The sequence below is a fragment of the Carcharodon carcharias genome, chromosome 5 (assembly GCF_017639515.1).
Source record: "Carcharodon carcharias isolate sCarCar2 chromosome 5, sCarCar2.pri, whole genome shotgun sequence".
Taxonomy (NCBI): Eukaryota; Metazoa; Chordata; class Chondrichthyes; order Lamniformes; family Lamnidae; genus Carcharodon; species Carcharodon carcharias.
In genome coordinates, this window is record NC_054471.1 from 33,176,404 (window position 1) to 33,199,807 (window position 23,404).

A 23,404-nucleotide genomic window follows, 5' to 3' on the forward strand; every position below is an offset into this window, starting at 1 on the left:
AGACACCGTCTATTGGTCAGGTATGAACAACGAAATTTATGTCGTCAAGAAGTGCAAGGCATGGCAAGAGCATATGCAGAGTCAGCGTAAAGAACCACTGATTCCACATGAGGTTCCTAACTATGCATGGTCCAAAATCACATCAGACTCTTTCATGTCTATGGCACTGACTTCCTTATCCATGTTGAATAATTTACCAAGTACCTCACCATTTGACAATTGCACAATACATCAAGCACAACTGTCACGCACACTATTTTCAGTTTATTTGATGTACCTGGAGTGATCATTATGGATAATAATTTGCAATTAATTGGTCAGCCATTTTAGGATATGTGTGAGAGGAGGAATATTGGTCACACTACTTCTCTTCGTTACCCTAGACCTAATGGCCTAGCTGAATGAATAACTCACATGGTGAAATCCTTAATTTTCAAATGTAGACAGACCAAGCAAGATCTGCACATTGCAATGTTACATCTGAGAGCGACACCTTTATGTGCAGCTATTCCATCACCGGCAGACTCATGTTTGGCAGACCAGTGTGTACCAATCCACCTGGTCTTACTCATTCTACTTTCTCAGAAAGAGAGCAACTTTTAAATGTTAAGCTGGAACTCTTAAATTGAATAAAGTATGGCAGTATTTTCAAACACATGTTGGCTGCAATACAAAATCCTTGGAATTGAGAAAGGCAAATTCAATTTGAAGGCCCTTATTCTTGTCATCTACTCCCCTTTTTAGATAGATTTCTATTTACAATAGGCAATTGCTAATCCGAATTTTTCTTTTTGATAAAACACACAGAAATGCAAGTAATTTATTGTAATAGTCACTCAATTGAAAAAAAAAACACTTTGGAATTCAGCAGTAGCCCACGGCTTTTTCATTCCAAAAGAAAATTAATCTTGTCACACTAAATGTACAGTACATGCAATCTCATTAAGGTTTAATTTGATTATGCTCCAATCATTTACTCAGAAAAATTAAAAATGCAAATGACTAGCCTCATATGAAACATTGTTCATCACAAGCAGTGAAGGGGAAAGCCTGTGGTTAATTTGAAGAGGTTTCATTACATAGAGTTGTATTACCCTGAATGTACAACACATGCCATTCAGCCCAACTGATTTATGCCAATGTATACACTCTGCATGAACCACCTCCCACACTAATTACCTCTTCCCCTCACCATGACCCTATATCTTTCTATTACTTTCCCCCTCATGAATGCATCAACCCTTCCCTTAAATGCATTAATCACTTCATGTAGCAATACGCGCCACACCTCCATCACCCCTTGTGTAAAGAAATTCCTCCTAATTTCATTTTCTTGTGTGTGTTTTGAACTGTTTAAGTCTATCTTTTATTTATGCCACTTGCGCTGGCTTCAGTAACAAGTAGAAACAATTTATTCAGCTGTGTCACCTTTATCTTTAAATCATAAGATTCTGAGTTCAAGTCCCACTAACTCTAGGGTTTAAGCATAAATTCAAGGCTGATATTCCCATGTAGCCCCTCCTGAGGGACTGCTGCACTGTTGGAGGTGCTATTGTTTGGATAAGACATCAAAAGTGAGGCCCTATTGGCCTGCCTGGGTGGATGTGAAAGGTCTGTTTTGAAGAATAGCAAGGGAGTTATGCCCAATGCTTTGGTCACTATTTATCCCTCAATTAACATCACCAAATCAGATTATCTGGTCATTATCACATCGTTGTTTGTGGGAGTTTTCTGTGTGTAAATTGGCTGCCGTGTTTCCGACATTACAACAATGATTACACTTCGAAAGTACTTCATTGGCTGTAAAGCACTTTCAGAAGTTCGATGGTCATGAAATTGCTATTTAATGCAAGTCTTTCTTTCTTTCTCCATATCTACCCTGTAGAATCCCTTCATAATTTTGGAAATCTCTAACCAGCCTTGTCTTCGTCTTCTCTTTTTTTGAGACAAAAGAGCCCTGAACTGCTCATGATAGTTGCATTCTCTCAATTCTGGTGTCATTTGGCTAAATATTTTCTGTATCTTCTCCAGCGTTTCAATGTTTAAGACCCTTTTCGATAGCATAAAGAACAGAACTGCACACAATGGGCTGGGATTTCACAGAGACTGGACTTTTGAAAATGGCGACCGGATCCCGATTCTGGGATTCCTGGCCCCATTCACGGTGCCCCTAATTTTCACAAGCGGGCTGGTCCGGATCCCCTACACTCCTGGCCTAGCCGGCTCTATTGCAGGGATAGGCATTTCCTAGACTTCTGCAATTTTTGTGGACTCGGGCTGGCTTTTCAAGGGCTCCTGGTTCATGGGCCCTCAAATGGCAGCAAAATAGCGCCCGACGTCATCGCGCACTCACACAATATTTCGCTCAGTTGGCGCCCGCCATTAATTAAAAGGCCACTTAAGGCCCTTAATAGTCCAATTTTCCCTGCCCGTGCAATTTTCTGCTCATCGCACAGGCAAAACGGGCAGGTGACATTTTCACAAACCTCATCCAAGTGCAGGATAAAAAGGGTCAGCAGCATTGCCAGTGTGAGTAGTGAGCAGTTTTGGAGATAGTTTGCAGCCAGTTGCTTGTTGGTACCTGGCAGCTTCATCGCTGTTCAGGGCTTCATTCTTAGCAGTTCCAGGTCTCATTTCACCATCCCCATGACCCCTCATTCTCTCCATGCCAACCTATGGCCCTTTCAAGCCCCTTCATCTCGTTCACACTTTGTACAGAACTACCAAACCCTATAGTAACAAAATCATATGTGAAAAATATTCTTTAAAACTGTCATTAATGAATGAAAATTGCTTTTACAGCAGTGCTTTAAAATTGTCAATCATCCAGAGCCTTTAAAGTATCAGTAAGAGAAAGTGCAAGCACTTGGAACTTCTTTATCTTGTGTAAACATTGTGAAATTGACAGAATAGATCAGAGAAGATGAACTGTCAGTAGGACACAGCTGTTTCAACAGAGTAATAGATGTCTGGGCTCTCAGCCAAACCTCATTATGGTGTCCCAAACTATCATTTTTCATAATCCTATCGCATGTTGACAGTGTGGAATGGTTCTGTCTGTGTGACTGATTTAGTTGAATTTGAGTCAGATATACTGCAAGGTTGAAATTATCAGAAGAGTCAGGTGTAAAAAGAGTATTTGAATTGCTAATGAGTGAGTTAGAGTACAAGTGTCAGTATGTAAGGTGTGAATGAATTTTGCATTTTAAGATAAATAGGGAGATTTTTAACTTGCAATGGGATGATAGGGTGTTTACAACTTACCAGATAAATAGGGCAAGGTTATTATGTTTATTTTTCCCAAAAGGATAAAAACTCTATTGACAACACAAAAGATTTTATTTTATAGGAAAAGTAAATTTCCATGTAGAACAATGGGATTTTACACTAAGGTACACCGTGTGACATAGACTTGGAATAAGCCCTAGCCACTCTGAAGACATGCTGCTCCAATAACTAAAGTTGTGTTAAAAGCCTTTGGAATTCCACTCTTGAGTTGTTGGTGCTGTGGTAACCTTGCTGGATTACCTATTTAAATTTAAAATCTATTTTGGGCTGGTGCCTTAAAGGGGGCTGTAGTTGGAATTCAGTTTAATTAGGAATTTTGGGATTTGTCATAATATCAAGTAACTGTCATCTTATGTATGTGATTGAATTTTTTTGTTAATAAATATTATAGTTTCATTTTTAAAATCACTAAAAGTGTTAGTGGACTCACTACTTCTGAATTCAGTGCACAAATCCTTGCATAATAAATACAAATTGTAAAACTGTTGTGACAGTGTGGCCAAGTTTCCCTCATGGATGTAGTCTGCCTGGCACTTTTCATCTGCTACATCATAACAATGGTGACAACCCACATATCCATCACTCTGAGTTAGTTCTGTTTACATTTTTGAAAATGTGAATGACATTTTCTGTTCTCTAGCCCTCTGGCACTAATTCTTTTCCTACTGAATTTTCATATTTGGATATTTGTGCCTCTGCTAGCTCCTTCCTAGCTTCTTTGAGGATCTGCAGATGCAATCCACTTGGACCTAGATTTTTGTCCACCTTAAGTTTGTTGAGAATCTTTTTTCTTTCTATCTTAGCTCTTAAAATGTTTCTTCTGGTTTCTCCTAAGATTGGTAGTTCGTCTTTGGTGCCTCTTCAGTGAAAACTGAAGCAAAGTAACTATTCAGTATCCCAGTCTTTTTAGCGCCATCTCCTGAGAGTTTAACTTTCTCTTCCCTTGGTGGGCTTGTTACTAGTTTAACTCTTCTGTTGTTGCTTGTGGTCCATAGAATGCTTTATTACTTCTTTTTAATGTCATTTGATATTTCACTTCATACTTCATCTTTGCCTTCCTAACCTCCTTCCTAAGGTCATCATATCCCACTTTGGTGCTCCCTTCACTATTGTTTATATTCTTGGCTTATGTGTTTTCTTTAGATTCCATTATCCTCATTTCTTTGTTCATCGTTGACGTCTCACCCTTGGCTTTCACTACCATGCATGTGTGTACGGTGGCATTCTTACACTTGCCATTCCATGTTAAAGTGACAGTTCTTCTTCAGTAAATTAATATTTCCCTAAAACACTGTAGGAGAAATAGCCAATTACAACTGCAGAGGTCTGATAATAAAGCGGGGTGATTCCTCTGATCAGCATGTGCTGGAGACATCAAAAGAGGAGTGAAAACATAAGAAGCTAAGAAATAGGAGCAGGAGTAGATTGTATGGCCCGTCAGGCCTGCTCTGCCAATCAGGATGAAGAAGGCTGACCTTCTGCCTCAACTGCATTTTCTTATCTGTTCCCCTATCCCTTGATTCCCTGGGAGACCAAAAATCCATCGATTTCGGCCCTAAAATATTGAAGGAACATCCACAACTGCCTGGAGAATTCCCAGAACCAAAGAACCATAGAAAAGTTATGATGCAGGAAGAGGCCTTCAGCCTATTGTGTCTGCACCGGCCAAAAAAGAGAAAAAAGAAACTAGTCACTTATTTTAATCCCTCTTTCCAGCACCTGGTCTGTAGCCTTGCAGGTTACAGCACTTCAGATGCAGATACGGGTACTTTTTAAATGAGCTGAGCATTTTAGCCTCAACCACAAACTTAGGCAGTGAATTATAGAAGATTCACAACCCTCTGAGTGAAGAAAGTTCTCCTCATCTCAGTCCTAAATGATTGGCCCCTTATCCTGAGATTGTGCCCCAATGTACTAGATTCCCCAGCCAGGGGGAACAACCTACAAGTGTCTACCCTTTCAAGGCCTTTCAGAATCTTGTATGTTTTAATGAGATCACCTCTCATTCTTCTAAACCTCAGAGACATATAACAAGACTTCCTTATTCTGTATTCCAATCCTCTTGCAATAAAGACCAACATGCCATTTGCCTTCCTGATGACTTACTTTACCTAGATGCTGACCTTCTATGTTCCTTGTACAAGTGCACCCAAGTCTCTCTGGACATCAATATTTACACATTTCATGCCTTTTTAAAAAACCTGTTTTTCAGTTCCTACTGCCAAAATAAATAACCTAACACATCTCCATATTGTACTCCACCTGCTACCTTGTCCATTTGCTTGACCTGTCTATATCTCTTTACAGCTTCTTGGTGTTCTCCTCACAGCTTACATTCCAGATGGCTTTATATTGTCAGCAAGCCTAGATAAATTACTCTCTGTCTCTTCATCAAAGCCATTAATATAGGTTGCAAATAACTGAGGCCCCAGCACTAATCCTTGCAGCAATCCATAGTTACTGCTAACTTGAAAATGCCCCAGTTATCCCTATTTTCTGCTTCCAGTCTTTTAACCAGTCCTCTATCCATACTAATATATTACCCTCAACTCCATGCACCCTTACCTTATGTATCAGTCTTTTCTGTGGCACTTTATTGGATGCCTTTTGGAAATCCAAGTATACTACATCTCCTGGATCCCCTTTATCTACCCTAATCATGAAATCCTCAATAAACTCTAATAAGTTTGTCAAACATGATTTCCTTTTCATAAACTCATAGTTTAAAAAAAAATTATTTCATGGGATGTGGGCATCACTGGCTAGGCCAGCATTTTTATTGCCCTTGAGAAGGTAGTGGTGAGCTGCCTTCTTGAACCACTGCGGTCCCTGTGGTATAGGTACACCCACAGTGCTGTTAGGGAGAGAGTTCCAGGATTTTGACCCAGTGACAGTGAAGGAACAGCAATATATTTCCTAATCAGGATACTGTATGGTTTGGAGGGTTGTTTTTTTTTTATTCACTGGATGCAGGCATTACTGGCTAGGGTAGTATTTATTACCCATCCTTAATTGCCCTTGTTTAGAGGGCCATTTTTTTAAGAGTCAACCACATTGCTGCCTGGAGTTATATGTACATCAGACCAGAGAGCAGCAGCAGATTTCCTTCCACTAAAGGACATTACTGAACCAGATTTTTTTTATAGCAGTCAACAATGGTTTCATGGTCATCATTCAACTTTTAACTCAAATTCTACCATGTGCTGCAGTGGAATACGAATCCGGGTCCCCGGAACATTACTCTGGGTCTCTGGATTATTAGTCCAGTGACAATATCACTATGCCACCACCTCTCCTCATGTTCCATCTGCTGGCCTTTAGGTGGTAGAGGCTGCGAGTTTGGAAGGTTAATGTTTTTCTAAGAGCATTGTTAAGACTTCCTTAATAAATCCCGATGACTGATGTCAGGCTAAATGACTTGTCATTTCCTCATTTTACTCTCCTTCCATTCTTGAATAGTGGTGTTACATTTGCTAACTTCCAATCCACTGGGACTGAGCTAGGATGTAGGGAATTTTGGAAAATCATTACCATTTTTGCTCGCTATAAGCAATATATATTCAATCACAGGGGCCCATTCTCTCCAAACAAAAGGAATATGTTCAAGCCTCACACCTTTTTTGAATTGCCTGGGAGTTTGGGGAACCTATAGCTCCTCATTGCTTTCACCATGGCAACGCCTTGTCCTATCAGAGTTGACTTGCCAACCAACAATCACCCTTTTCTCCTGCAGTATAAATTGTTGTGATAGTTTGAAATTTAGCATTCTTGCATTTGTCCGGATGAATGCAAGACAAAAAGCTTTGGCAACATGTCCATCTTTTCAGCAATGAGATATTAATTTCAGATTTTGTGTTTAGTGTGAGCTTTCACTGAATTTTGTTATGTGGCACTTGGAGGATCCAGCAGTATCCGTCAGTGGAATTCCCCTTTATACGAGCCTCTGTAGCTCAGGATAGGTTTGCCAGCTCTGATGCAAAGATTGTGACTGCCAATTAAAATGAGATCCAACTGCAGGGGGCAGGAGTTTCTCCCCCCTCCTCCTTCCTCCCTCATTGAAATTGGCTGTGGGGAGAAAAGGACCCAAAATGTCAGGAAATATTGAGGGCATTTTTTCAATGTTTAGCAGATAGTTGAGATGGGACATACTCCCTAACATTTAAGTTATACAGGGACGACAAAGGCACAGTTATTAGGTCACTCTTGCATCAAGGTAGACCCCTGGAGTCACGCACGAGGTGACTCTGGGCTGCAGCCAAGATGTCCTCAAGGAAGTCAAATCACAGGACTGGGGTCTGAAGGACACGTGGTACAAAGGAAGCAGGTGGAGTGGGGCTTTCATTTTAATGGCTGGGAAGTTGGGAACGTCGAATGGGAAATGTTGCTCTCCATGATTGAACCTCATTTTAGGTGAGCTAGCTGCCCCCTCCACCTGCAGTAGTAGTGTAACTGGATGGGAAATGGCAAAATGTTACATTTACTCAGAACAGTGAGCGTGTGAAACGGATTCCTCACTGAAACAATTGACAACAAGAAGGAGTCATAGAGAAATGTCTGTCATGGCGATCGCATGAGAAGGACTGTGGAGCCAGCAGCAAAGAATGTCACACGCTGCCAGTATGAATTTGGAAAATGCGTTTCCAGTTAAGGAAAAGCCTCGGAGTCCTTTAAAACTAATGCCACAACCTGGGCGGAAGATGGGGGTGGTGGGGAGGGGGTGTTCATGATTTCTTTTAATGGAAGAACATAGATGAGCCAAATAGGCAACGCCAACCATAGCTAACTTGTGAAATACCTAAATACATAAAAATGGGGATGATCAAATGTACCAAGGTTAAGAGAAGTGTTTTCTGTAAAGGCAAGAGCCCAAGGCTTAATAGTGGAGGTGGTTGTATATTCTGTAATTTTGCTTCATTACCTATCAGGGAGGAGAGGTCAGGGGTCAAGGATATGTGTGGAATAGGGGTGGTCGACCTGTTAAAGTGGAAGAATCAGAACATGAATTGTATCTGACAAGGAGCTGTTGCCTCAGCTCTTCAGAGGCCAGGTCATTTATGTTTATATGCTGCCTTCAGTGACCTGGCAAGCGAACAGGGACATCTGCAGTCAACAGCACTCCATCAAGGTGCAAGCTCCTAAAAAGTACTTGGCACTCACATGCTTTTATTCCCAGAGTAAGCTGTAGCTTGTGTATTTTGTTAATTTGAGGTTGTGCAATGCCTTGATTTTAAAATTTTCATCCTTGTTTTCAAATCCCTCTATGGCCTTGCTACTTCCTTTCTCTGTAACCTCCTCCAGCCTAACAACCTTTCCATGGCAACCTGAGGTTCCCAATTAGAGCATGTATATCCGACTCTTTGAGTGACTCCGGGGTTTTTGCCTCCATTAGATTACTCTGAAATTATTGCAAGATTACTCTTTGAGTGACCTACTGCCTCACATCAGTCCTGAACATGTCTTTAACCAGTTAGCACCTTTGTCCTTTTGTATTGTGATCATGTTATATCAAAATGGTGCTTATCTTTCCAATTCCACTTTGTGGGGGTAAAAAAGGTTAAATTATTTCTTCCAATTTATATTCCTATTGAAGTCTGTAGAAAATAAATCTGGGAAAGATGCATAACGGGCATTGCTTGATATTGCCACACTACCACTCAAAGACAAAGTTACCCCCAGCGTCTTTCGAGAAGGTTCCTCTCTTTTACCTCTTCCCAAGGTTGAGAAGTCCTGCTTTTTCTCATCTTTCATCCTAAGTTCCTTAAAGGAATCAAGGGATGTGGAATCACGTGGGAAGGTGGCGTTGAGGTCAAATATCAGCCGCAATCTTATTTAGTGGTGGTACAGGCTCGAGGGGCTGAATGGCCTACGCCTGCTGTTCTGTTTGCATGTTCTTACAACTCAATCCTCTGACACTCCACATTGCTTCCAAGAATGGTTTCCCTGAGTCCTTGAGGACTAGAAATGAAGGCAGCTTTCAGGAGTGCTCTGACCAGAAGACTATACAGCTTCAGGATGTGGGCATCAGACTTGTACTCTGCTATCTGGCAGTTGGTATATCCTAATATTCAGTTTATTGTGTTTTCTACTGCTCTGCAATGACTGAAAGTGGTCCATGCTGAGTCTGCTAACAGAATCAAGTCTCTTTCAACCTCTTTCCTGCTTAGATCATTATGCATTTCCTTTGCTCCCCCATGTTTTCTTCCATACACAATACCTTGCTCTTCCTGTGTACTGACTATCACTTGTCATTAGTTTTTCCCACTTGCAATACTACCTGGGTCCTCTATAATTCCTTAGTTGCTCCATCTGACTCTGTCCCTTTAGAATTACCTGCAAATTATTCCTCTGATTAGCAGCATTCCCTGTTTTCTCTCTTTTCCTTATCTACCTCTAAATTTAATCTCAGATACAGCCTGCTTGTGCCTTTCGTGAGGAGTTTTCCAATTGTCATGAATGTCTTTGAGGAGAGCCCTCTTCCTCCTATCCTCAACAGCTTTCTTCGGGACTTGGATGTGGAGAAGTGCTTCTTAATTATATGGGGTCCCAATGCCAATGATCTGCTGACTGGTCAGGGTGCCCGCTAGTAACACACCATTCTGAAAGCTGGTGATCACCCAGCAGAAATGCTTTACGGAGAAGTAGAGCTCCTCTGGGCCCCAGAAAGAAAGTTTGGCCTCCTGCAATCTCAGCCTGCTGCTTTCCATCTTCAACGTCCGTCCAACTCACCCCTGCCCCACCCCGCCCCACCCCGCCCCATAATCCTCCTCGTGATTGCCAGTCTGGTGGACTAGACTCCATCTTCGTGTGCCCAAAGATGGTGAGCTGCATCTAGATGCCCATTTCGGATGAACAGGTGGCTGGCCAGGTGTTAGGGAGGCCTCAAAGTGCAGTCCTTGGGTGGGTGGTCAGTGACTTCTTGCAACGGAGTTAATATTCCTTTCTGTGTTACTATGAGTGAGCAGAGGTGAAGACATTTGGATGAAAGGGTAACCCAAGACTCTGCCTACTATTCAGGTGGACCTAAAAGACCCCATGTCAATATCCAAAGAAGACCAGAGAGTTCTCCCTGTGCCCTGGCAAACATTTATCCCTTAACCAACACTGCCAAAACCAGAATAACCTGTCATTCATCTGTTTGTGGGGCCTTGCTGCAATTTGACTGCTATCGGAGCTTCTAAAGCAGCAACCACATTCTGAAAAAAGTACTTCTGACATCTGATGAGATGACGGGCTCAATATTATTGAAAGTTCTTGATTTTAGTTCCTCAGATATTCTTATAACATCAAGTACAAGGGGAAACCCAATGGCCCCTATACAAACAGCACTGAGTACAACTTCAACCTGCTGTGTAATCCAAGCTCATTCACCACCCAGGATCTTTCTACAGGCTGACATTTCATTGGTGGCCAGGCATATCATTGTTTGCCATCTTCAGATGGGTAGCGAGTAAGCAATGGAATCTTTGTCAGTGGCTCAGGTCAGTACAAGACATACGAGAGTTGGTCTGTTTTGCCCCCTGACATAGATCCAATTTTTTTTCCTCAAAGTCCAGTAGACTTTTAAAAAATTCATTCATGAGATGTGGGCATCACTGGCTAGGCTAACATTTATTACCCATCCCTAGTTGCCCCTGAGAAGGTGGTGGTGAGCTGACTTTTTGAACCGCTGCAGTCCATGTGGTGTAGGTACACCCACAGTGCTGTTAGGGAAGGAGTTCCAAGATTTTGACCCAGTGACAGTGAAGGAACGGCGATATATTTCCAAGTCAGAATGGTGAGTAACTTGGAGGGGAACTTCTAGGTGGTGGTGTTCCCATCTATCTGCTGCCCTTGCCCTTCTAGATGGTAGTGGTCGTGGGTTTGGAAGGTGCTGTTAAAGAAGGCTTGGTGAGTTCCTACAGTGCATCTTGTGGATGGTAAACACTGCTGCTACTGTGTGTCGGTGGTGGAGGGAGCAAACGTTTGTGGATGTGGTGCCAATCAAGCGGGCTGCTTTGCCCTGGATGATGTCAAGCTCCTTGAATGTTGTTGGAGCTGCACTCATCCAGGCAAGTGGACAGTATTCTATCACACTCCTGACTTGTACCTTGTAGATGGTGGACAGGCTATGGGCAGTTAGGAGGTGAGTTACTCACTGCAGGCTTCCTAGCCTCTGACTTGCTCTTGTAGCCATAGTATTTTTATGGCTCATCCTGTTCAGTTTCAGCCAATGGTAACCCAAGCCTGGATATTGTCCAGGTCTTGCTGCATTTGGACATGGACTGCTTCAGTATCTGAGGAGTAGTGAATGGTGCTGAACATTGTGCAATCATCAGTGAACATCCAAACTTCTGACCTCCTGATGGAGGGAAGGTCATTGATGAAGCAGCTGAAGATGGTTGGGCCTAGGACACTGCCCTGAGGAACTCCTGCAGTGATGTCCTGGAGCTGAGATAATTGACCTCCAACAACCACAACTATCTTCCTTTGTGCTAGGTATGACTCCAATCAGCGGAGAGTTTTCCCCTTGATTCCCATTGACTCCAGTTTTGCTAGGACTCCTTGATGCCACAATCTGTCAAATGCTGCCTTGATATCAAGGGCAGTCACTCTCACTGAAATATATCAGACACATTCAGTTGGCATATTTCCTGGTTTGTGTTATTTTAAGATGCCCCTTAAAGCCTACCTATTTGACAAACCTTTTGGCCACCTGTCCTAATAACTCCTTATGTGACTTGATGTAACTGTTGGCTGATAATCACTTCTGTGGAGCACATTAAAGGTGCTATATAAATGGAAGTCTTTTTTAAAAAAGCTGTTTTTGGAGTGCTGGCAAAACCAGCATTTATTACCAATTCCTAATTTCCTTTGAGAAGGTGGTGGTGAGCTGCCTTCTTGAACCACTGCAGTCCGTGTGGCGTAGGTACACCCACATTGCTTTTCTATATGATTTGATACAACTGAGTCACTCGCTAGCTCATTTTAAGGGGCAGTTAATTTGCTGTGGATCTGCAGTCACATGTAGGCCAGACCAGTAAGCAGGCAGATTTCCTTCCCTGAAGGTCATTAATGAACATAAAGGGTATTAACAACAACCCAGCAGTTTTAACATCATTATCACTGAGACTAACTTTTATTCATTAATTGAATTTAATGTCCCTTAAGTTGCCTTATTGGGATTTGAACTCACATCCCTGAAGCATTAGTCCGGGCCTCTGGATTACTAGATCAGCAACATTACCACTCTGGTGCCATCCCTGATCATTACTTAAAAGACTGAACTTACTCAAGAAAGAAGTGAGGTTATGCATACATCTGACTCGCTGCTTTGTTTGCCATTGGGTCTTGGTCGTCATTGTTCCCTGTCACATAAAGCCTGTCAGATCCGGGTTCCTGCATCATTGCCCCTCTCAGTGTCATTTCATTCTGATCCTTCTGTTACTTATTGTAACAGTTTTGGCTGCCCAATCAGAGATAACCTGCAGCAGGTCACAGAAATACTGCATCAGCTAATCAGAGAGAGGAGTTACATTATGGACAATTTTGAATTCAGAATAAAAAGCCTCAGAGACAGAAGGGTGGCTTGTGAATCAGTAGCCGACCAACATTCAGTCAGGAAAATAACCGGGTGAGTTAGAATCCACGATAGATTAGAACGCATGAGGCCTGTGGAAAGAATGGGATCGATGGACCAAAGGGCTCTTCCCTCTATCATGCTTCAATATGTATTGACCCCCTAGAGCAATTAGGTAGCACTTGGGAAAAATCAAGGAAAGTTAAGTTTATGCATCCCATGGTCCCAATGACATGTTTCAAAATTGTGTTCCTGTGGGTCACAGATGCCAACTGTGAGCAGGGGATTGGTCAGTTTATCCGCTGTCAAATATGCATCAGTTGCAATTATTCAGTGGAACGTGTAAACTCTGTGGTTTCAAGGTCATCTAAGACTCTACTGGCTGTGTCTTAACTCCCCTATCAGCCATGTGCTCGCTGAGCTACTCTGGCTCCCAGTCAAGCAGCATCTTGATTGTAAAATTCTCTTCCTTGCTTTCAATTCACTCCATAGCCTCGGCCCTCCCTCTCTCCGCCACAACCCCCTGAGAAATCAGCACTCCTCTAATACTAGCCTCTTGTGCATTCGCAATTTTAGTTTCTCGACCATTGGCGACTGTGCCTTCAGCCCCCTAGGCCTGTTACTCCGCAATACGATCCCTGCATGTCTCTGCATTTCGACCTCGCTTTCCTCCATTAAAATACGCCTTAAACCCTACCTCTTTGACCAAGCTTTTGGTCACCTGACCTAATATCTCCTTCAGTGGCTCAGTTCCGTATTTTGTTTTGCAATGCTCCTGTGAAGCGCCTTGGGGTGTTTCATTATTTTAAAGGTGCTATATAAATATAAGTTGTTGCTGTTGTTGTTTTACACGTATGGAAAAAAGCCATTTGGCCCAACTGGTCCATGCCAGTGTTTGCGCTCCACATAAGTCTCCTCCCACTTTAAGGCATCTAACGTGTAACCTATTTCTTTTTCCCTCATGTACTTATCCAGCTTCCACTTTGATCTCTCCATACATTTACCCTAAGTTTGGTGGACGCAATCGCTTGCTGCTTAATTACCTGTAAACTAATACTTCATCAGATGAGCTGTTGTACTGAAGCTGATACATTTTAACCTTCGGTGCAGACCTGCCCACTGACCACTTGACCAAGGCGGTGCTGGCTGTCACCTGGGATACTGTGACCTTCTTCTCCAGCGTGGCCTTCGTTTCCCCCCGGTGAGACTTGGTGGAGCTGGTGATGTCGGACAGCCGAGAGTCAGGCTGCAGACCCCGGCCCGTGCCGTTACTGAGGTGAGGGAGCTGGACGATGGACAGCTCGACCGAGGCTGTTGACTCGCCGGCCGCGTTGGCTGCAATGCAGGTGAAGGTGCCGTAGTCCTTCGAGGTGGTGATGAGGATGTCCAAGGTGCCATTGTCATAGATGATGGTCCTCGAGGAATTGGCCAGAAGCCTGTTGTCAGGGGCCACCCAGTGGATGATGGGCTTCGGATCCCCAATAGCTTTACATCGCAGTGTGGCCGTTTGCCCTTCCAGGACAAGAACCTTGAGGCTGTGTTGAGTGATTAGCGGCTGCTCGCACACAAACTCTTCCTCTGAGATGTACCAGAAGTACCTTCCTTTGAGGTGAGCTGGCGAGGCACAGGTTTCCATGTCATCCTCCCGGCTCAGGCGCCGCAGCCAGAGCAGCTCGCAGTTGCAATGGAGTGGGTTGCCCCCAAGACTCAGCGTTAATGGCGGGAAGTACGGAGTCGTGGACATGAGCAGCATCTCAGACCTTGCAAAGATGGGGTCGGGCGGAAGCTTCTGTAGCCTGTTGGAGATGAGGTCCAATCTGGCCAGTTTCTGCAGGTCGGTGAAGGTTCCCTCGGGTATGTAATCGATGAGATTGTGATCCAAGCTGAGCGTGTGCAGGTTTGCCATCTTGCTCAGCGCTTCCCAAGGAAGACTCACCAGGTTGTTATAGGAAAAGTCCAAGTCTTCTAAAGTCAGCAAGAAATCGTCAAGTGCTCCTTCTGCCACTCTGTTAAGCTGATTGTTGTTTAAGCTCAAGTGCTGCAAGTTTAACAGGCCCCGAAAGACGTTACCGCCGATCTCTGTCAATCTGTTGGCATCCAGATGCAACGACCGAAGGCTTTCTAGGTCTATAAACGAAAAGGGCTGGATGTAGTCAATGGTATTCCTGGACAAAGTCAGATCAACAAGGCCACTCATATTGGCAAAGTCGTGCCGGTTGACGGCAAAAATGAAATTGCCCCCCAGCCGTAGCTCAACTGTTCGTCGATCAATGTTTGGTGGGACAAACAAAAGGCCCTTGGAGGGGCAGAGGGTTCCCAGTGACTCGGACAGGTTTTGACACACGCAGTATTTGGGACAAGCATAGACCGCCATTGCCATTCCAATCACCAGCAGGCTGCAGAGCAGTTTTTCCATTGTAGATCATGTAGAGGTACCTGAAACAGATGCAGACAGTGTGAGCTTTCTGGTGAAAAGACAGAGCATCTACCATCTGGCCTATAAGTACAGCATCCTTCTCTTACTTATGGTGTTCAGCATTGTAATCTTTATTGCTTCTCTATTTTTTCAATACAATTACTGCCACTGTCTTTCTAAGCTCTCTCCCTACTAAGATTCAAACACACCGCCCTGCTTGCCTTCCCTGCACTTGCATTCCCCACAGTGTTGAAATGAAGATGCCTCACATTTAGAGTCATCAACTCTGACTGCAGACATTCCCCTGAAGGTTCCACCCACTATCTTTAGTAACGAATAAAAGAACAGATTATCAGTTTGGCTCACAATATGGCTCACTTACACATGATAGAAGCTACATGTATTCATGCACAAGGACCTGTCCTCTGCAAGCAAAAGGAACATGTCCAGGCATTGTGCCTTCTTTGAAGGTACAAGAGTTCACTGGTGCATTCTCCATGGCAATATTTCGACAATCAGAGTCAACTTGCCAATTAATCAGCACCCCTTTTCTCATGCAGTATAAAATGCTTCCCCCTTGAAATTTGGCTTTCTTAAGTGTGTCCTGATGAGTGCAAGACAAAAAGCTTTGGCATCATGTCTCTTTTCTCAGCAATATTCAAGTTCTGTACTAACAAGTGACTATTAATAAAAGAAAAATGAAATAGTTTGTTTCATCCTCCTATGATTTATCTCCTCCTGTGGAGATTAATCTTTAGCTTCCAGAGATGCGAGGAGGGTTTCTGCTACTATCAGCTCCTTTGATTGAAAGACATAGACACTCCCATTCTATTTTTGAAGTCAGAAACTGGTTTGATGGTCAGAAATTACATTTCCTGGTCCTATATATCCTTTTATTTTCCAATTCATTTTTCCCACAACTTCAAAATAAATTGTCAACCGATGGTCATTAGGCCTCGTCAAGTTACAGAACACATCATCACTCAGCAAAGACAGTTTTTTTCAAAACAAAAACAAAATGCTGTGGATATTTGAACTCTGAAATAAAACAGAAAATACTACCAAGTGACTATTAATGAAATAAAATTGAAATGGTGAAAAATGAGAGAAAAGCAGAATTAATGTCACAGATCTGCAAAGTTAACTCTGTTACTCTCTCCAAAATTAATTTTTATTTGCTCGGTGTTAGCCCCTTCTTGTGTTGTGGTGTATCTTTAAGGGAAAGCAGTGTGCCATCACTGGAAGGGAAGTGTGTCAGGTAATCCAACCTCAGTTTCACTTTGGCCTGCGAGCAGAACACAGTGTACACAGCTCTGCTGCTGATATCATCAAGTTTTCTACTTTTGTATAAATGTTTTTGTGTGCCTAGTTTCAATAAATGAACCCACAATGTGTTTACATCATTCTAAAAGCACAACATAGCATTCAGCAGTGGTCAAACAGAGTGGCGGCAAGATTAAGTACAGGAACAACATGGTGAACAGACTTAGATTGTGCTACATGGCATGAGTGTTCTGTTGAATGGTCATAAGGACTCGAAACATCAACTGTGTTCTGCTCCGCTGATGCTTCCAGACCTGCTGAGTTTTTCCAGGTATTTCTGTTTTTGTTATGAGAGGATCCTTGACGTCTTGGTCAGACTGCAATGAAGCTGTAGCATCAGGGAGTGTTGAAACTGCAATGTGGTCATTCCTCAGAAACGCTTTGAAGACAGAATGCTCAGGTAAAGACACAGGCCGGGATAATGCTAAAGTAAAGAGCTGGTAAGCAGATGAATCCCTCATGGTGAGATTGTAGCACATAGCCTGTCAGTTCAGTGAGTGGGACAGTACATTGAGAGGACCAGTACAGGGTTAGCTCAGTCGGGACAGGCGAGTGGCCAGGTTGTGGGCCTAATTGATAGCGAGTGAGGGAGAGCCATACAAAAAAACCCCATAAAATCAAGCCAGAGAAGGCTGCAATTATAATGGGTGGCTTTGGGAGTTGCTGAACAATAAATCTAAAAAAACAAGGAGGAAGATCAAAGGGAAATTATCAAAATGTCCATAAAACTATGCAGTTTGAATTGTGATGCAGTTGACCTACTACCTAAATTGAAAATGTTTAAACAGCATACAGAGCTATGGTTTCTTGATCAGGTGTCTCTGAACCAGACAAGCAAGAAATAAAAATTTGCCCAGCAATTGGGAATTAAGGTCTACACAAGCTGAACATGGCAGGATTAACAGCAGAAGATATAATTAATCCCCAAAGGCTACATTAGAAGACTGGTTCAGAATCACCTTAAACTTCCATATTCATTGATTAGAGTTTATGCCATTTGAACAAAAGTCAACAGAATCCTTAGACCAGCTCATCAGCAGATGCAGAGAAAAGAGTATGCCCTGTGATTTTCCAAACACAGAGCTAGCAGACAGAACTCTTGAGTTGATGATCATATTCATTCCCATGGGAGCATTCCAGAAAGATCTACTAGACAAGCCAAAAATACATAGCATTGAAGAGCTACTTAAAGATGAACCTTGTATGAAGCGATCCTCACAGACTGACGAAGCTTGCAGGTCCTAAAGTACCAGCCCAATAGTTGATACATTCACCAGACCACGCACATTTAATGGGGAGGTGATGGAATAGTGGTACTTTCCCTGGGGTAGTAATCTAGAGACCCAGGGTAATGCTCTGAGGGCCCAGGTTCAAATTGTGCCAAGACAGATGGTGAAATTTGAATTCAGTTAAAAAAAAACAAGAATTAAAGGTCTGATGATGACCATGAAACAATTGCTGATTGTTGCAAAAAACCATTTGGTTCACTAGTGAGGAATCTGCTGTCCTTACCTGGTCTGGACTACAGGTGACTCCAGGCCCACAACTATGGGGTTAACTCTTAAAAGTCCACTCAAGCCACTCAGTTCTCAAGGGCAATTAAGGATGGGAAATAAATGCTGTCCTAGCCAATGATGCCCACATCCTGTGAACAAGTTACAAAAAAAGACCATGGCAAAACCCTACTACTGCACAACTTTCAATGAACAACAGTTTACTAATTCTATAGGCCTAATTACAAGTAGAATCAATCCGCCTGGGTGTTGCAGATTTTCTACATTGTAGAGATTAAAGTCCCAGTGATTACAGGTCTACTGGCATGACATGACCTTGCACTTATGATAATCCATGGAATCAGTCAGACCTCAAATGGCAGATCAACATCAGAAGCTACTCCTTTCAACTCAGTTCATGACCTAACATTTAAATATCAAGAATGGTTCGACAAAATTGGCGGCTTCAAGTGAGCTGCAACAGTTTGTAGGAGAATGCAAGTCCATCAATTGACCCGCCACATAAGTGCAGCATCTACTTACAAGACAAACTAAAAGTCAAAATAGAGAAATATAGATTCATTATAAGAGTACAAGAACATACGGATTGGTGCAGCTCAATTACATGTGTCATAAAGGAGGATGGATCATTGAGAGTATGTCTCAATCCATGATATTTAAACATAGGTTTGAAACATTGTCATTACAAGCTATCCGCATTAGGAGAGTAAATCTGAAATTTACAGGTGCTTGATGCTAAGCCTGGTTACAGTTCAGTACATCTTGTGGAGAAATCCCAAGAACGAGTTACATTTTGTACCCCATTCAGGTGATATTATTTTCAATGACTTCCTTTCAGACTATCTACTGGCGATGATCACTTTCAAGCTCACAATGACTCCATTACATGTATTGTGCCAGGATGCATCTGTATCACCCATAACATTGCCATTGTGGGAACAACAAAGCAAGAACATGACCATAATCTGCACTTACTGCTGCAAGTGACACATAATGAAGGATCGGTGTTTAGCAGACTGAAATGTGACATCAACGTGCAGCAGGTCAATTTCTTCGGTTCCATTTAATCCAATGCTGGCATATATACTAATCCAAGTAAAATGGTGGATATTAAAGCCAGACAAACTCCTCAAGATAAGGACAATCTTTGAAGATGTTTAGGCCTCTTTAATTTCTTGTTTCCATATATTCCAAATTTCACTCAAAAATCTTCATCGCTAAGGGAATTGTTGAGATAGGATGTGCCTTTGGTGTTGCACAAAGGCCACCAATATCTCTTCGAAGATCTGAAACAGTCATTATCAGAAGCATCGACATTGCAATTTTACAATCCTAGGGAGGCAACACCCCTGGAGATAGATGCCTCACAGAAATGTCTGGGAACATGCCTACTACAAAAAGGCAAACTGATTGCATTTGCTTCAAAATCTCTGTAACATAATCCAACTACTCTAACGTTGAGCAGGAAACATTAGCTTTAGTGTTTGGAATCATGCATTTTCATACCGATTTATTTGGCAAAACATTTGTGGTGGAGATGACCACAAGCCATTGGAGATGATTTAGTGAAAACCATTGACTAGTGTGCAGCCAAGATTGCAATGTCTCTTGACAAAGATATAAGGTTACGACTGTGAGGTTTACAACCCAGATAACTTGCTGGTCCCATCGGGTACACAGCAGATTGCCTAATCCAGCAAAAACAGATGTATCCTTCGATCTCCAAGTTGACTTCATTAACATCGAACTTGAAGATATTCTCCAAATTGATCTAGTACATTTTGTGTGACACAAAATGCCTGAGACCATTTTGGCCTTATCGGGTTGAGCTAGGCATCTCCCGGGGCATCATTTTTAAAGGCTGGCAGGCTGTTACACTGGAATCTTTGTGACCTGATATTCTTCAACCATTTCATCACTCACACATGAGGAACGATTAAGTAGACCAGGCCTTTATCCTCAGAAGTTTTGAAGAATTGGAGATGATTTCATTTAAACATACAAAATGATTACAGGGCTCAACAGGGTAATACAGGAAGAATGTTTCCCTGGCTGGTGGGAGGACGGGGGGGGGTGGGGCATTTCTGGAACAGGGGACACAGTCTCAGAATAAGGGGCAGGCCATTTAGGACTGAGATGAGGAGGGATTTCTTCACTCAGAGGGCTCAAAGAGAGGCAGTCTATTGGCCGGCTATGAACGATGACATTGAAGCCGTCATCAAAAGCACAAGGCATGTCAAGAGCATATGCTAACTCAGCATTAAGAACCATTGATTTCACTTGGAATTCCCATCCGTCCTTGGTCCAAAACCTGACCTCTTTCATGTCCATGGCACTGACTTCACTTTCATCATTGACTATTCTCCAAGTACCCCATTATTTGACAATTGCACAATACTTCAAGCACAACTATTGCGCACACACTCGAAGTGCATTTGCAGCTGGTTTGGCGTGCCCAGAGAAATCATTATAGATAAATGTCTGCAAGTTATTGGTAAGCCATTTCAGGATATCTGTGTGAAGTGGAATATAGATCATGCCACTTCTTCTCCTTATTAAACTAGATCTAACAGCCCAGTTGAACGAATAATTTGCATGGTGAAATCTCTACTTCTCAAATGTGGACAAACCAAGCAAGATCTATACATTGCAATGTTACATTTGAGAGTGACACCTTTAAGTGTAACTATTCCATCACTGGTAGAGCTCATGTTTGGCAGAGCAGTGCCTACCAATTTATCTATTTTTACCCATTCTACTCTCTCAGCAACTAGAGAGCAACTTTTAAAGCTTTAAGAGAAGATGACCAAAGCGCAAGATAAAAATGTGGGTGCAGTATTGCCAAGTTTACAGTTGGGACAACCAGTTTACATCCAGGACTCCAGAGGAGGTACATGGTGACCAGCTGAGGTGACAAGCATTTCCTTGAAACGAAGGTCCTTTGCAGTCTTTACACACAAAGGCACAATGGTGAGGCACAACTGAGGGTACATCAGATCCATTCCAGCTCATAGGAACATAACATAAGAACATAAGAAATAGGAGCAGAAGAAGGCCATTCAGCCCTTCGCTCCCGCTCCACCATTCAATGAGCTCGTGGCTGATCTACTTCAATACAATTTTCCTGCACTATCCCTGTATTTTTTTTTATTTGTTCATGGGATGTGGGCTTTGCTGGCTAAGCCAGCATTTATTGCCATCCCTGATTGCCCTTGAGAAGGTGGCAGTGAGGTGCCTTCTTGAACCACTGCACTCCATGTTACCCTTGACGTTTTTAATCTGTAGAAACCTGTTGATCTCAGCCTTGAACATACTGAACGACTGAGCCTCCACAGCCCTCTGGAGCAGAGAATTCCAAAGATTCACTACCCTCTGAGTGAAGAAATCCCTCCTCATCTCACTCCAAAATGGCCTGCCCCTTATTCTGAGACTGTGTCCACTGTTCTAGATATGTCCCATCCCCTCGTCCTCCCACCAGCCAGGGAAACATTCTTCCTGCATTACCCTGTTTAGCCCTGTAATAATTGTGTATGTTTAAATGAAATCATCTCCAATTCTTCAAAACTTCTGAGAATAAAGGCCCCGTCTACTTAATCGTTCCTCATTGGAGGAATTAGTCTGGTGAAGGAGCAAAACCACACACAATATTCCGGGTGAGGTTTCACCAAGGATCTATATAATTGCAGTAAGATAGTTTTACCCCTACACTCAAATCCTCTTGTAATAAAGGCTAACATATCATTTGCCTTCTTAATTGCTTGCTATCCCTGCATGCTAGCTTTCAGAGACTCAAGAACAAGGGCACCTGAGTCTCTTTGAAGTTTAACGCTTCCCACCAGTGTCTCAGCATTTAAGAAATGCTCTGTGGCCAGAAGTTTACAGTCGGCGTGCGGATTCGGTGGGAGCCGACCACCACCCGCTTTCGGCTCCTCACCGCCATTTTACGTGGGCGGGCCAATTAAGGCAGCGAAGCAGACGCCCCTCATCATGGAGCTCATAAGTGCTGAACACGGCGGGTGGGAGGGCAGTTCGGCAAGGCAGCTGGCCCCGCAGATTTCTGATGAGTGTCTCGCTGCCATCCTGGACGAGGTGGTAGCACCGCAGAGAGATCCTTGTCCCCAGGGACGGGAGGAGGAGGCCCCCACGCCTCACAGTAATTGGCTGGGGGGAGGTGGAGTCCAGGGCGAGCTCCCATGGTGTGGTGAGGCACACATGGAGGCAGTGCCGTAAGCGCTTCAATGATCTCCAACGATTGGGAAGGGGAAGTACCGCGTTGGCATGGGTCACTTAGCACAGCAGTTAGGAGCGGCCCTCCACCACCTACCCCCCCGGACCTCTTGCTCTTAGAGTCTGAGTGTCAAATGTCAATGAGGCAGCATCTGGGCAATGGGGTGAGTCCTGCCTGTTTGGAATGAGTGACTTGTGGCTCCAGGGCCATGAGTCGGTTGAGCCCTGTGAGGTGTTCCTCAGGTGGGGTTGGCCAGGCTGCAATGGTAATGCAGGTACAGGGTGGACTAATCAATGCTCCTCTCTCCACTCAGGAGAAGATGGATTAGGCACCCAGTATCTCAGCTAGGCGCCCGTCCAGCAATGGTGACAGGGAGGTCCAAAGTGACCTGACGCTGGCGCACGAGCTGCCTGTCGTCGCTGCGAGCTCCACTCAGGGCACTCCGGATGAGGGCCGCAGCTCCTACGCCCCTCTGCCAGTGATCGTGGCATCCGATGAGGCTGCGGAGACTGGGGAGATGCCAGCTGTGCCACTGGCCACTCCCTCCCAGGCGGGGTCAGTGCAGGCTCCACAGGGCAGAGGATGCCCACCAAGGTCATCAAGGCCAACCGGACAGTAGAGTGACCAGGCTGTCTCCAATGCCAGTGCCAGCGAGGGGGGAGCACCTGGATGTAGTGCCTGCAAGCAAAAAATTAAAGCACATAACATGGGCTTATCACTGGTGATATTTTTTTCCCCACTTTTACATTAAATATTATTTGGTGTGATGGAGAACATGTTTCAACTTAATTTTGTATTATGTATGCCAGGCATCACAGCATTAAATTGTTTGAGTTCAACAAGCCTTTGGGTGCTTCATTAGCTCTGCAGGTGCAGGATAACCCATGATGTTATGAATGATTTGTTTGACATTGAACCTTATTGAAATGGCACATGGTGCATGTTGTTCACCAAGCAAATGTTCCTGTCAGGTATCGAGTATGGAGCCTGCAGCCCTGGCATGTACATCTTTGGTAGTCTAGCCGATGGATTGTTGGATCAAAGCCTCCCGGGTGTCCCTGCCTCCCTGGGGGTTGACC

The 23,404-nt window shown here is 43.4% G+C and overlaps 1 protein-coding gene across 1 annotated transcript in view; it reads right to left on the reverse strand.

Moving 5' to 3' along the window:
* Window positions 1-23,404, reverse strand: part of LOC121278201 (leucine-rich repeat and fibronectin type-III domain-containing protein 2) — a 162,437-nt gene that overhangs the window by 11,578 nt on the left and 127,455 nt on the right. Inside the window, exon 2 of the mRNA XM_041188380.1 lies at window positions 13,888-15,280. Coding sequence (XP_041044314.1) covers window positions 13,888-15,260 — 1,373 coding nt within the window. The 5' untranslated portion in view covers window positions 15,261-15,280. The remainder of the gene's footprint in view (window positions 1-13,887; window positions 15,281-23,404) is intronic.